Raw genomic sequence first — 16,273 nt, forward strand, 5'->3', positions numbered from 1 at the left:
GTCTTCAACAATTAGAAGGAACAAATAAATGAATGGCAGATGTTTCCTCTTTTTTTTCCCTCCCCTCAGCTGGCTTTGAAATAGCCATGATTTTTATTTTTTTTTTAAACTTGAATTTTTCAAAACAGGAGTCATTGACAAAAAGAAGTGATTTCCATACTGTTGTGTTAGGAGGTTCTTGAATTTCCTAAGCATGTTCTTCAGTGTCCTCTATTCTGTTCAAGAAATTACCACATTTAGCAGACAGTAACTTGACTTGTTTTGACAGACATGGAGATGGGACAGTTTAATTTTTGCTACCTCTCTGCAGCTGTCAAAAAAATTAATCAGGAATACCCTTGAGTGGCAAGGCATAGTGGTATTAAAAAGGCAATGTCATTTGAACCAGAGGATCTAAGACTTATTTTCTACTCCAGCTCTCTGATGACATTGCAGGATTGACCTCAAATATATTATTTTCAGTCTACTTTTTAGTAGCAGTCGTGCTAATGGATCTTCCTTTAAAATATGCTTTGAATGTATCTCGGAGGTTTTAGAAGTTTAAAATCTGTTGAGGTTGAAACTGTTTCCTGATGGTTAGGTCTACTGATTTACAAAAATGAAGTAAAAACTATTGTTATGTTTATCACTTATTCCTTACGTAGGCTGATAAGTATTACCCCTAATATCCAATTGATGTTTTTGCTTGTGTTTTACTTAAAAAATAAATTCCGCGTAGAGAAGTTGCATCTCTTAACTCTGGTGTTGCTGTCATAGGTGTATAGAATGTGGACAGTTTATTGGCCCCCTGCCATCCTTAGGGAGTCATTTTCTCTGTGAGTTACAGAGATCAAACTTCTACAAACTGTAGTTTGTGTTGCTTATTGATGGCAGGGTGTGCACTTAACAGGCTTTAGCAGATGTCTGGATAACTTGTGTCTCAAGTCAGAACTACTGCCCCTTTCTGCCCTGAGGAGACTTTTGAAACTGGTGGGAAAACTTGAGCAGAGTGACTGTGGGAGAGTTTGCCAAGAATTTGTATGGAGATGCTCCGCTCCTGATGGGGTGGCCTCTTGCTGGTAGCGGATCTGCACACAGGTTTTGGTGGACCTGTGAGTCACGTTCAGAGGCTCAGTCACTTTTTGGGCAGCCGTGGGTGGCACAGCTGTTTGCAGCCGCGGAACAATGAGTCACGAACTCGTGAGTTTCCAGTCCTTGGTAAAGAAAATACCCCCTGTAGCTGCTCTTGTGTTTTCATTTAGAAATAAAAGACCAGTGCAAGAGACAAATAATTAGGCTGACTGGGTCAAGTACTTATTGTATAATGACTTCTTTCTTTTTAGGAACACATATTGAGAAGTAGCGTATTATTGTCACAAATAGAAAAATGCTAGTTCCTGAAAAAAGCAAACCGGATCTGAATACAAATATTTCCTGAATAATAGAGCCAGAAAAGTAGTTGCAAGGGTCTATTCTAATTGTTTTGCCCAATTACTCTCCTGTCCTTGTTTCACGTAACCTCACTTATTCTGATCCATTAAAAGACCATTGCTCAATAATTTTTCTGTCTAGTTTTCACACTCTATTATCATCTTTCAACAAATCAAACAAGTCTGTCTTTTGCTACAGACACTCCATGCTGCTATTCTGCTTACCTGACTGAAAGCCAAGAATCAACCTTGCAGTATTGCTGTGTCCATTTGTCTGAAAATCACTATTGTTACTTCTGTACTGAGAACCATCTCCACAGAAGAGCAGAGGAAGATCTGTCATTGTTATAAATTCCCAATTACAAATTGCGTATATATTGATTTTGTTATTCTTTCTAATCTCCACCTGCTTTGCTGTCTCAATAAGCTATTATGTCTTTTAGAAGGTAGTAACTAATCCAGGATCATATTGCGTTTCATTTAGATTTTGTTTTATTTGGCTTGAATAGTCTGTGGAACAAAACAATACTGAACAAAAGCAGATATAAAACTAGGCTTCCTAGACAGAATTTGGGCTTCTTAGATATTCTTACAGCTTAGCTCCCATGTTTTCACTCAATATGTTATTTAAAAAACACCTAAGGACTCATTTGTGTTAAAGTGATGATCTGTTAGGCAATTAGTAAGCTGATGCCTGTTCAGAGGTCTGGAAATATGTTATAGCAGCTGCTTGTATTTCTTTTGAAGGTGTTCTTTTGTATAATAGGTTTAAAAAAATATTTGCCTACAGCTTGCAGGTAGATGCTTTCGCTGTCCCTATGTTAGGTTTCTGTGTTTTCCTTTATGTATGCATCAGTGCTACAACCAGTAATGGGTTACTGCTCATGTAGAAATTTTTAGCCATGACAAGAGTGAGTGTTGATTTTTATGTAGATTCGTGCAAATAGCCAGTGTCTTGCTATGATTTTGGAGTGCCATTTTAAACTTAATGTTGTTGATGATCCTACATTTAAGACAATAGGGATGTATTTGTAAAACCAAGTTAAATTCTGTGTCATGCTATCATACACTGCTGCGAAATAGCTAAGTATTTGATTTGTTCTGCATGTATGACCACCTTAGATTTTAATAGGATTAATTTTATGAATAAAACAGGTAGGATCCAGCTCTCTTGATTAAGTTCAGAAGATTAGCAGAGGACTTCCTAAGATAGCAGTTCTCAGGTCCTCTTGGTAGAATATTTCTGGCACTGATGTGTATATTATTTGTAAATTTAAAAGACATGAAAATATAGGCATGAAACTAACAGTAATCAGTTACACAGCCCTTCTTCCAGGGTTGAGGAATACCTTTTACAGGTGTGTTTTGCTTTTCATGAGGTCATCAATATATATATATATATATATATAGTGTTGTTCTAAAGTCATTCAGCTGTAAGTCAGTAGCATAAAGAGTGGGATGAGTTCTTTACTTTGAATTGATCCTTAACACAGTTCATCACCTGTGGACACTTGGAATAATGTGCCCAAACTCAAAGCACATTGTACTCTCATCACTGGAATTATTATTTTGGTAGAATGTTCTGTAGTTCTTTTCCCAAGGTGGTCGTGTAGCAAGAGAGTGAAAATATCTGGTGGCAAGATAATTGTACTTGACAAGGTATAGGAGGCAGAGTTCCCCAGGTGGTTATTGAAAGGGGGCTCTTGTGTGTGTGACATCTCATTCTGCCCCCTGATCTGAACAGCTACTGCTGGGCTTCATCAGCACCCTTGAATTCTGTAGTCTATATTGTAGGAACTGCCAATATACAGTAAAAAGAAAGCATCTACTGGTTTGCTGGTTGCCTTTTACACTGCTGAAGGATTTAATTATTATGGGAACTGAGACAGTGCACTGGAGGCTGTGTGGAGGTGTTAAACTTGCTCTGCATCTTGGGCTTCATGCTGCTCTCTTGTTGAAAAGGCAGCTTTTGTGTGTGCTTTTGTAGGGTCTCCCACGTTAAAAGACCAGGTCTTTTAACAATTATGTTGAGTTCTTTACTAAACCTGCCTTCGTGCTGATTATAATGAGCTGTTTGAAACAGCCATCTATGTTATGGTAACTGAAGAATAATTTTCTTAATTGAATTGTAGAAAAATATGATATTAGTATCTTAAGACTCAGCATGTGGTATGGTTCAGTAATGCAGACTTCTCACTGGTGCCCACATACTCAATTTAAAACCCTGATCGTACTGCATCAAATTACTCAGCAGACTATGAGTCCAGATAATGCTAAATTATACTCTGCTGCTCAGCTTTCAAAGTATTTGGTTTATTCAGAATTTGATTGTTTTAGGCTATCTAATAAATACTGACAGTTGCTCTAGGATTCTAATTTTTTTTTTCTTCTTTTCATAAATATCCTTCATTCTCATGAGACCATGCTCATGATTGTTTTACTTTGTGAGATGGCAAATGGATATCCTTTGAAATAGTTTTGGACTGTTCCTTGGTGTACTTCACCTGTTACTGTTAGGCGGGGTATCAGTATGATTTAGCTGTGGCACGAAATGGGCCACATATAGAGGTGACAGTTGAATTTCCATGAGCATTCACTCACTTGCCTCTGCTGAGATGATCACAGCTGTTAATTCATACTAGTGCAAGTAGATATTTATGCAATTTTGACACATCTCCCACACAAATTTGGGCTGCCTTCAATGATGCGTTTCAGTTTGGCAGACAGCTTGGGGTGAGTGAATGCAGCCTTTTAGACAGCAAGTGCCTATGATGGTGTACAACTGAAATGCTTTGTGTCAGGTTAACCTTTCACTGTTTGCCAGCCTTCTTAAGGGAGGAAACCTACTGCAGCTTCACAAAGAGTCATCTGATTTTAAGTTGGTGTTGTAAATTAAGGTTGCTGATGGTAGATTTGTTTTCAAACTTATCAATTCTTGCATTATACCAATACTTCACTTTCAATTCCTTAATTAGGAAGGTTATATATCACTGAAGATAGGAAGGGCAGTTTGCCTGACACTGGCTGAATTTCAGAGTGACATGGTAGAAAACAGTTGTGTGTAAAAAGATGTTAGTCTCTACAGGTTTAGAGTTGTATTTTAACTGTCTTAGAATTTTTGAGAACTCTTTTCTTGTATTCTGTTTATCACAGGAATTGCAGTAGTTGATCAAACCACTGTTTCATTTACTTGAGTATCTCATCATCATCATCTGGACCAGATTCTTCAGAAGAGAAACCCTGTAGATAACTGTGGAGGATGTAGCACGCCAGGATATCTTTACTTCCAATCCTGCAGATTTACTGATGAGTTTGTTTTCCATTCGTGGCTATTCCAACTGGTTTGTGATTTGGGTTTCTGGACTTATCTGTTCTACTTACTTGACTTCCAATGCTTGAAGTATTCCCTGAGTATATTGGAAACCCCTGTCCTTGCCACGGAGAGCATGGTCTAATAAACTGCAAACCTTAAATGACACACCAGCAAAAATAGAACAGTGGATTTTTCAAATAGGTAACTAGAGGACAGTTGTATTCACATTGGCAATTTGTAGAGAGCTGTAGTTCCTTCAAGTCTTGCTAGGAGTTTATTCCCTGATGATAAGAGTTTGGAAAAGAATGCACATATACAATTCCAGAAAACATTTGAAGTGTTTAATGAGTCATGTATGTTGACACTAGTGAATGTTAATAAGAATACAGTTCCTTTCTTTTGGAAATTGTAGACCTAGTACCTGATCTGTGATCTGCTGGTAAGAAATGGAAGAGAGCACAGGAGTTATTTGGGTTCAGCTTTAATAGACAGTGACTAACCCTGTGAAGGTCATCAACCCCCCCACTTGTGTTGAATTTCCAAAAGAGTCAGTGTTGACAGCTTTTGAGACTTTTTCAGTGCTTAGAAAAGAACAAGTTAGTACATGCTAACTTAAAAGATGATTTTAAAGCCACACTGCAGGTATTTGTAAAGGAATTATATAGCTGAAGTCCGGGTCTGACTTACAGAGCCTGTGTCCAGGGTACTAGAGCCACAATTTATTCACAGAGGAGATCTAGTTCAAATGGTGATTTCACTGCTGCTTACTTTTAGGTGTGGGATAGAAATAGGGAAAGGGATTGTGTTTCTGTAATGGAGCTGGAGTCAAGTGTGGATCCTTCAGGTGAATTGTGTGCCTTTAGTCTGTGTGACAGCCTCTTATCACACCTTCATAGGGCTCCTTACACCCCAAAATTAGTTTTCTTTGCACAGATATAGGGAAAGTAAGAGGTCTTGTCATATTAGAGACTTTCTAAAAACCAACCATGGACATGAATAAAAGATACTAAGATACAATGGAAGCAGCTTTTTAGTGTGCCAAGCTACTGATATGGAACAGATGCTTTGGATGTTCTCTTTAGCACAGATGTGAAGATTTGTTTCATACTGTAGCTGTAAGGTTTTTCATGCTTTCAGTGTGGATATAATTTTTTTTCTCTGATTATAAAAACACTGAGTGCTAATTTGTTTGAGGCTTTCTATCCCTTTTTCTTTCAAATGTATCAGCAAGGCTGTAGGCCTTAGGGTCCCCTCCTGCCCTGAATAAGTTTAAATACTTAAGGTAGGTATGAGTTTTGGGGTTTCTGACAACTGCTAATTTTTCATCAATTAAGTTGAAATGAGAGTGATTAGGAAGCCTAAGTTGGGACCAATGTCAATACATCCAAGTATAAAATCAGTGTCCTTTAGAGTTCTGCCTCTTACAGAAGCAGCTTTCCATGTCACAATTGTAAATACACCTTACAGCACAGGGACCACTGTCTTACTTTAAATGCCAGTTTCATAAATAGTTTTGTCTGGAGCATTTTAACACCAAAATTTTAAAACATTTATTTTCCCGCGGTTTGGCTTTTATTTCGTGTTTCCCATAATTTAATCGATAGTGACTCAAGTCTCCTTTTATATTAGCGTTCTTTTCCCCTTGATCTTTCTCTCCGTTGTCTATTTTTATTTTCTTTTTAAACTTTTGTTTCAGTGTGTGTCTGTCCCTTTCCTGTTCCTTTTCCTGTGGTCATCTTTTCATTTCCTTGTTGCTGTTTTCCTCCTATTCATGTTCTCCTCAGGACTATTTTCCATGTTCCCTTTGTCTTCCTTCTTTTTGCATTTGTCTGTAAGACACTGAGATCTTCAGTGAAAGACATTTTAGGGGTGTAACTTTGGGATATAAGGCAGGTAAGGCTAATTATTTGAAAAAGTAACTAAATACAGGAACCCCCTAGGTAATCTCTGTGTGCTTTATATGTTTAATACTGTGTTACAATTGCTATTCTTTTTTGACGAATACTGCAGAATAGATTTAGGTAAATCTTGCTAGTGGGGAACAAAGGACTACTCTAAAAATTGCCCTTTGCAAACAGATGCTATCCTGAACTCTCCCACCCGTGCCTCTTGCCAGTTACATTTAGGTAATTCCAGTAGTTGAGGTTTTATGGCCCAAATATTCCCATCTGTTTAGTGACTGTGTGCTTTCCTGAATCTCTCTTAGTTTTCATCTTGCAATAGCAAAGGAGGAAAGGTTTCTTGCGTTTTCAGGCAGCCCAGTGATTCCTGTTCTGATGCAGGTGATAGGCCATAGAAGGTGTTTGGTCAATGTGTTTCTGTGACCACTGAGTAGAAGTTGCCACCTTCATGGCCTGTTGGAGTATTTAAGGGACACAGAGAATTTAAATGCTTCTTCACCCTTGCTTGCTCAGCCACTGTTATAGTGCCAGCATAGCCAAGGAGAGAGCTGGGAATGCAAAACAAGTCCTAAACTTCTTTTTTCCTGCCCTCTATTCACTCTGTATCAGTACTAATAAAAGCTGAGCATCCTTTGTGCTTCTTCAGCTTTTTTCAAGTTTCAATTTCCATTTTCTTTCTTTGAAGCACAGAGAAGAGCAAATGTACGTAAACAAAACTTCATACTCAAGCCAAAATGTAATAGACACAATTGAATAGTAGTCAGGAATTTTAAGAAGAGCTTTGCTATGAATATTTAATTACTACATTAACTGAGCAAATAAAGAACATACTATTAATATTCATACAGTGTTAGCAGTGGTTCAAAGGAATTTAATATGTTTTATAGTTCATACAGCATTTTATGTATTGTGTAGGCCTTCAAAGAATGCACACATCTAGAAAGGTAATAACACTTCAGATCTCCTTAGCTATTCCTTAGACCTATGAATTAAGAAGTGTCTGTTGTTCTGTGCATAGCACATTTCTTAGTAAAATCCTTCACAGTATTGTAATGGTATCAGTCTTGAATGCTTTGTTACCCAAAAGTGGTTCTTAAGCAATTATACAAAGAGCTTAGGTATAGGCTGTAAACTGGTGAGATACTGATAATGAACCTGCCTCTTCCAGGACTCAGTGTGCTGTCTCCTCCATATTTATTAGTGTACCTGCTTTGTAACTTTTTGGAGAGCAGAATTTAGGAGGTATTTAGCATTTGACTTCTTTGCTTTTGCCTAGAGCTTTAAAAATATTGATCATCTGAATGATCGAGATGGTGTTCGCAGAACGAGAGACCAAATGCAGAACCTAAAACTGAATTCCTTTGCTGTGGATGATGTGTTTTTCCTGTGTGCATTGGTTTCTTTTTTAAATATAATTTGCAAATTAATAGGTTTTACCTAAGAGTGAAAAAAAAAGAATAATGCTGACTCGGGGTATTGTGGCACTTAAATTAAAAAAAAAAATCTCTGGAGACAGCCTGGTAGTTTTCATTTGCTTACTGAAAATAGGAGCACTCATCCTCTCATGTTGACTTGGTCTTTAAATTCCTTGTGGCCCTTTTGCCTACACTCAGTAAGACTCTGGATTTAAAAAAAAGACTCTAAGAAAAGCTGCACACATATGAAAAAGAATAATGTTACAAATGCTATTCCTGACTCTGATATTGCTCTTTTCCCTCTTGCTGACTTATGAAAAGACATTAATAGATGTTGAATTAAGACTTCATCAGTGGGTCCATACTTCATTCACTTAGAAATCCTTACAGCTTTTTTTTACCGCGTATAGTGATAATTACTCCTTTTGGCAGAGCAGAACTAATCTAATGTACTTTGGCTGCTGAAATCTGTGAAGAAGCCAGGAATGATTTCTGTGTTAACCCTGAATGTGCAATTTTGTCAGTACCACAGTGGGCCTTTGTCTGATTACCTAATAATCTGATGTTAATGAACACACAGCTCTTAAAAAAAAAAGTGTCATCTAATAGAGGTATAAGGTGCTCCTGTTTTGGTAACCCTGCTTTTGGGATTGTTCTGTCAAGGATGGCGTGTGCTGGGGAACCGTCCAGCCTGGCTCACAGAAAGGAGCCCTTGATATATGAGCAGCTGTATCTCTAAGTACCTAATTTTCCCCCGTTATTGGATGTGATTGAAAGAATTTTAAGGAAGCTAAACATTTCCTGTAGGAGCTGATGAAACCCTTGGGTCTGTATCTCTAGTTACTGTTGCTTTCTCCTTTATGTAGGTTCAAGGTACAATTTTGGTCTTGCTGCTGTATAGCTTTGCTGTGGTCACAACATCTTCAGTTGCTGACTAGAGATGATGGCACTGCTTGGTCACAGTAGCAAGTTCTAGGATCTTTCTCAAATTTGGACTTAGCAGGATTCAAACAGCATTTTTGTGGAATTTATATTGCTCCTATTGGCACAGTTATTGCAACAAATACTAAAACAAGTGAGAAAAGAAAATCTACAACCCTCAGGGCGTTAACTAAGTTCTTTGAAAGAAATTTTGAAGAGATAAGTTCCTCTGTTTCAGTGCTTTCTTTCACTGAAACAACTTCACATATGAATCTTGGTGACAGAATGTAGAAAACCAATTCTTCCAGTTAAATCCATTATGGCAATTTTCACATTTCTCCTCATGCTCAACAGGTATAAGTGCATTATTTTCCTTTTTGCATACATTCTGAGGAACGGGATGGAAGTCAAACTGAGAGATTCCCAGCTAATCTGTTCTCATCAGCATCCCAGAAACAGACAGGAAAGGTCAGGAGCTCATGTTTTGCAGTAAGCACTGAGGGTGTAGAAAAGAGCATTTAAGTGTTATGGTGGTGATCTGTTCTATTCTTCTACCTTTTATCCTTCTATAATTCTGCTTTTCTAAGACCACAAATTACCAATAGAAAAACCTCCCATATTCACAAACCTGTATGTGGCTCCTTGTGTGCAACATCAGTATTTTACAAATTAAAAAAAGAAAGCAATTGTACCTTCTGAGAAGTGCGAATTGAAGCCAAATTTGCTCATCTCATTATTTCCTATTTATATACTGGTTTCAAATGTCTGGCCTTTCCTCAACTATTTTTGCTATAAAATTTTACTGTTATGTAAAATGCTGTCACTTTTTGGTTTTGCCTCTAAGGCTCTTTAAAGACTAGGCACAGGCAAATAGCTGCAGCAATGTAGTTTATAAAGTGGTGCCATTTAGGGGAGGAAGAGGAGGGGAAGATTTCTTGACTTTCTGTCACTGAAGTGCCTTGTCTCTTCCACAGGAGCTGAAATGGATTTAGTGGACAATGGGCTAAGTAGAGTCCTTTTTCCTGTGTTTTCACTCTTTCATCACATTATGATGGTGGCTTGGAGCAACTGGCCTCAGTTTTCATGCAGTTAATGGGAGGCTCCTGAAGTCTGTGTGGGGTTGGGAACACAACATGCCAAAAAACAGTGCAGTGATGAAGGCATGGGTATTTAGTGTCAGCAAAAGTGAATCACACTGGGAAAAAAACACCTTCCCTGACATTGAGTGATGGTGATCCATTTTGGTTTTAATACCCCTTGTACCCGAGCACCTGTTTAGACTGTCTTAGATCACTCAGGCTTTAGTATGTTCTCTAGTTTGTCCTAAAAGCTGTATGAATGTCTGATCCAGATACAAATGTAAGGGAACTGCCAGCTTCCCAAACTTGTGACTAAATAACCATGCTTGTGACTCAAGTGCCACAATAAAAAGGAGGTGGAAGTTGAAATGAATGCAAATAGCCTTTTTTTTTACCACTCTTGGTAATTAAAAAAAAAGTGAGTTAGAACTCTGTCTTTCCTGAACACTTGTCATTTCTCGGCCTTTCAGTTTTCACTTGCCTGACTGGTGTTGCTATGTTGGAATTTCGTATAAATGTCTTGTGGCACAATTTAATCATCAGAGCTCTTTGTGCTGGTCTCTGAACGCCTGTAGAAGTGCTTCTAGTACAAAGGATACATCTAGATAGTGAATATTATGGTCTGTACCAAACAGACCTGTATTCCATTGAAGTACTTCGGTGCTAAAATACATTTTCTGAGAAATACCACTTAGATTATATGAATAGAGGCTATATGACTTTTATTTTCTTTCTTTTTTTTTTGCATTTTATCTTTCACTTCATTAGAGGTCTGGTTAGAGAATTCTGTCTTCCCTGTGGGCAGCTAGAGCCCTGCCTGTGCTTTTAGTGTCTAATTAGTCATTTCTATTCTGTACCCTTTGTAAAATATTTCTATGCATTTCTGTCAGCACACATAACCATGTCCTGTGTGGGAAAAAAACTCAAAAAAGATGTTTCTTTTGTGTGAAGTGGCAAATATTATGGTAGAAAACAGCATGCTTTTTCTGTGGAACTTGATATAATTTGATTTGCTCACTCTCTTGTGCTTAATGTTCAGACAAATATAGCCTCAATTATATAAACCATACCTTCTTTTTTTAGGTGGTGGAAATTTTATTTTTTTCAAACTTGCTTTTCATTTCAATGTGTTCAGCTAGTGCCTCTTAAAAAAATTAAATTCAGTGCAGAATGGACCAGAGGCCACTAAAACTCTAATCTGTTCCATAAAAACACAGTGGTTTATCACAAGACTTATACCATTTCAACAGCCCTGACAATGACAACGTTACAGGTTTGTAGTAGTATGCCTTATGCTGTGAAACATCAGGATGATTTAGAAATATCTAGATAATTTATAGATGTTAATATTGAAAATTGTTCTCAGGATCCTGAACCCCGATCACAGGATAGGTATGGGTTGCGATTTCTGTCCCTCTGTGTGCTGGATGTGCTCTCCTCTCACGGTTGTGCCTGCAGGTGAGTGAGGGAGTAGTTGTGTTTTCCACTGGTGTTAACATTTTTGGACTGATGGCTTATACTGCCCTACTGCGATATTTTTACTGATCTGTATATTAAGAATTCTGGACTGCTGTCTCCTGATATAGCCCTGTAATTAAAAAAAGGGAGGCAGAATGAAAAAAGGCATCATGAACTTTTCCAAGGGAATGTTTTTAAGTTATGTTTTTGTTTTTTTTTTTTTTTAACAAAGAGAGACCAGTTCTTGTACTGAAAGACAGTGTTTCCTGTGGAGAAAACTTTGAGAGATCAGACCAAGTGAGAGATACTTAGCACTTCTTGCATCTCTGAGAACTGGGTACCCAACTGTTCTAATGATCCCTTGCGGTGTGCCGAAGGATAATGTTTTCCTTTGAAAAAGAAACACAATAATGCAGTAGGTCTCCAAGTATCCCGAGGACTGTACTTACTAATGAGAGACTGAAGACTGATGGTGCCTTTTTCTTATTGCCAGCGAGGAGAGTTGTCTTTTATAGAACTTCCTAGATTTTAGCAGTATACTCTTTTTTAATTTGGAGGTTTCTCTTACTAATTTGTACTTCTTCATACAAGTAACCACAGCGATAAAAATCTTTGTTTTCAATGAGGAAAATTGTTTCTTTAGATGATAGCATTATAAAGTTTTGGAAATATTTCTGAAAGTTTTCTGGATAATATAATCAAATAACTTTTCCAAAACATGAGTAGCGTATAACGAAGGGTTTTTTTAAAGATTTTTTTTTCTCATACATTTTATTGAGAAATGAATTAATTTAAATATTAACATGTTTTTGGTTTTAGTAGTCTCACAGTTTTATCCTTGTAGCTGCTGTGGTTAGCTTGATAGTTAGTAATAAGACTTTCATTTTACAAGAGAAAACTGATGGATACTGAATCATTAGATGACCAACTAAAACTCACTAAGCAGTCTTTGAACTCTCATGAGTTAGACTATCATGTCAAGATGCCTATTCTGCTAAAGGCACTAGTTGGCACACACTCATTGATGATGTGGTCCCTTCTCAAGTGCAGGCAGATTTGACAAATGCTTACTCTTTGGTTTCTAGAGTCCACAAGACATGTAATATAACTGCTGTGTTGTCATTCATATGGTTATTGAATATTAGATTATAATTATATTAAACCTGTTTTTAATGTAATGGTACAGGTTAACGTAATGAATTAATATTTTAAAAAAAGTGGGGGACAACAGGGGACAACAGTCTTCTTTGGTCTCTCTGTTAGAATATTCAAAATAATTTAATTTGTTACTTACAGTGTAGGTGCTTTAGCATTTCCTTTAAAACATGTGGGCTTGTAGTTTCTTGTAATATGCTTTCCAAACAACTCACATATAATTCATAGTAATGATAATTTAAACAAAAGGCCAATTTCACAAAACTGCCTCTGAATTTGAAGAAATTTGAAGAAACCAATAAATGTTGTTGAAAAAATGCTACCATCTTTATCTTTCATTGTAGGAGTCCTCTGTTAAGAATAATAGTTGGAGACATTTTGCAGAAGGAAAAGGGCACTTTGTGCATAACTGCTGATCCATTAAACGGTTCTTTTAGCTCTATGGAGAAGCTAAGTGCAACTCACTAAAATGCTCTCTATAGCGAATCTAGGTCAGATTTTAGACCCATGACAGCTCCTGTCTCTCCCTTAACTTCTTGCTCTCTTTAGAGGTAAACAACTTAATGCAGCTGTAAGCTTTCTTTGCACTGGCAGATGTCAGCACTAACTAATCTAAACTCAAAACTTAGGCTTTAAAAAGGTAGCTGAGTTTTCCAAGTGAGGATCACATCTGTCAGTGGTTTTGAGAATTTTGATGTAAGAAAATAGATGGGTGTTCAAGTTTAATCAGTATTGTGCATTGGACAAACATAGTGGCCACTGATAGCTTTTAAGACAAATAATAAAAAGCCTGGGGAAAGCAAACAGGAAGCAGTAATCACTTTGTATGTGCCACCTTGTTTTTAAAGCTGCAGGGTCCCAAACCAGTTCCTCTTCTGGTTCCTTCTGCCACTCGTGGTGGAAGAAGCATATATGTTGTACATGTCTTGGCCTTCTAACCTTGCAATTTTGGCGTCAAAATTATAATCTTTGCAAAACCAGATAAGCTTCCATATTGACTGAGCAAGCTAGACTAATTTTTAAAGTTTCACTAGGCATAAAAGCAGTCTGGCATAAATGCTGCATTGTCCTTCAGCAGCCCAGTATGTAGCCCAGCAGTGGCTGTCCCATGTGAGCTGGGAGGCACAGACTGAGGAGGCTGTTTGGAGTGGGAGAAAGGATGGAGGCTACAGCTCCACCTGGTACATCTGGGACCCTTTACACTTGATGTGCCAGTTACCAGTCACAGGTGCCTTCCTGGGAGCTTTGATTTGCACAGGGACTGCTTTTGTGATGCTTTGCAATGAGTTTGTTGGCTGTTGTCCTGATGTCCACAACCGTCTATGAGAGCTGTTGGCTCTTGTAGCTTCTGTTGGTGAATCAGTATTTTCATTTGTGTAACCTTGCTGTAAATTTGGTCTCTCACGTGCTCTGTTTTTAATGTCTGTCTAGATAGTTCTGTGTAAGACATGAAGTAGGGCTCCGTGTTGATGCTTTGTTGTCTCATGCTAAAGGTAAAGCAGTGACATATTTTGTCTGAGTCAGCAGTTTGAGTATTTATTACATGGCACTCAGGAAGGGTATGGCTGTGACACTCAATATTAATATCAGAAATACTGCTTTGATCAAAACATTGAGTTGGAACAGATAGCAGTTCTATAATCCACTGTAATTTAAGTGATCCTCATGAATCCCCTATAACATGGAGAACTCTAGGAACTCAGTTTTAATATTGAGTTGCTGTATCACTTCTTTTAAAATGCATATTGAAAGCACAGTACTGGGTCATTTGAAATACCATTGCTTATAAATATTGTATTTGCTTTTGAACTGTGGATCATAAAACTCTACAACAGCATCTTCATGGTACTGATGTCCTCATAAGTTGCTAGTATCTTAGAGTGCTAATCATTACCAAGAATAGATATTGCCCTTTTTAGCTCTTCCTCTTAAGTTATGGCAATGCTGTCGACAGCTACTACCTTTTGTTCTGGTAAGGTCTTTAAAATGAAATAGTCTACAGGAAAATGCAATAAAAGCCTTTTAAGGAAAGCACCGTGGCAGAATCTTTATTCTTTTCCAGACTCAGGTGATCATTGATGCATGTGGATTCAGTACAGAAATCGAAGTGGTCTGAGTATCTTAAATCTCTACTAGATAAATTGTAAATGACTTCTCAACTGCAGATTTCATCTGCTCCTGTGCTCCAGGTGGAGAATTAGTATCCATAATGTCTTTAGTGTGTTAAAACAGGGCACATGTGTTCATTAAACATTCAAACTAGACTTTTAACAGCTGAAAACACTTGGTTTATACATGAAGAATAACTTTCATATATTGATATAATTTTATTCAGGTAAATTGTTTTGTTCTATGCTGTCTGTAGGGAACTGAAAAGTACGTCTGTTTTTAGATTAATATGTATCTGGTAGCATATTGCCATAGTTTATGTTCTCAAAGTGTCTACTCAGAACTTGGTTAACACTTTTGAGTCTGAAGGGAACTTCTATGGCTGAATTAGAACCAGTGGAAGATCACAGCATAGTGTAAGTGCTGACTTACAAGTAATTGTATCACTGAATTATATAATGTGTTTGTGACCAATGTGAGCACATAAGTTGCCAATAGACACACTTGACACTTAATATTTTTATTTTCTTTCTCCTAGTTTCTTTGCTTGAAGAATATAAGGACTTTTCTTTCTGCATGTTGTGAAATATTTGGAATGAAGAAAAGTGAACTTTTTGAAGCATTTGATCTGTTTGACGTGAGAGATTTTGGAAAGGTAAGGATCCTTTGAATTATATCCTGAGTAACACCTGTGTGCTGCTTGAGTATAGAAGACTTGTATGGCAGTTGCGGTGTAGGAGCTGTGACTAATGAATGAGCAATCATTGCTGAAAAAATGGTGGGGAAGAATTAAGAAAGCAGAAAAATTAGATTTATATTGCAGGGGCTAATAAAGAACAGAGAAAAATCCCATGTGGGAAAGTTCTGAGTCTGTGAAAAGCAAAGATAAATTAATGGAAAAGAAATGGTTTGAAAGATGCTGAGTTAAAGGTAAAGGAAATGCAAGAAGATGGCAAAGGCAAACTCTAGGTGAGCGCTATCTGGTGAAATCACTTTGGCATAAATAGTGTGGATTTGGAAACCCTGGGCCTGTACATTAAAAGACCACATGGCACAGAATGTGCTTCTTCAGTCTCAGATGCTTGACATTCACCCAGGTATTTGCCCCTGTAAACTTTTTCTTTGACAGTTAGTTGGTTTTTTTTGCTAACCTACTGTAAAACTCAGACACATCTGTGGTAGGTTAATGTGGCTGTTCTAATTTACACAGTATATTTACAGTATAATCTCTAAGTTTGTGATTAGTTACTCTATATGTAAAAGCTTTTTCCAGTCTGTTGCTCACAGCCTCCTACATATCTATTTGATCTGTCATTGCCAACATGTGTTTAGTTCAACTTCAGTTTCTTCTTTTGACTCATAGGGTATCATTACCCCAATTTCACAGGAAAAAGTCTAAAAATTACCTGAAGTAGCACTAAAAATAGTTATTTATTCAAATTTAGTATATTTGAAGCATTATTGCTTTTTTTAAGAGATCTTAAATTTACCGCCTAATTTTGATGTACTGCTT

The 16,273-nt window shown here is 37.3% G+C and overlaps 1 protein-coding gene across 2 annotated transcripts in view; it reads left to right on the forward strand.

Annotated features, from left to right (window-relative positions):
* The window catches only part of VAV3 (vav guanine nucleotide exchange factor 3), a 157,986-nt gene that overhangs the window by 14,183 nt on the left and 127,530 nt on the right, over positions 1-16,273 (forward strand). For both annotated transcript variants that reach the window (XM_027742840.2, XM_027742841.2), the window contains exon 2: positions 15,299-15,415. In XM_027742840.2, the coding sequence (XP_027598641.1) occupies positions 15,299-15,415 (117 nt within the window). The remainder of the gene's footprint in view (positions 1-15,298; positions 15,416-16,273) is intronic.

This window comes from Pipra filicauda, unplaced genomic scaffold (assembly GCF_003945595.2).
Source record: "Pipra filicauda isolate LSUMZ 115617 unplaced genomic scaffold, ASM394559v2 scaffold112_size3218982_pilon, whole genome shotgun sequence".
NCBI classification, from domain to species: Eukaryota; Metazoa; Chordata; class Aves; order Passeriformes; family Pipridae; genus Pipra; species Pipra filicauda.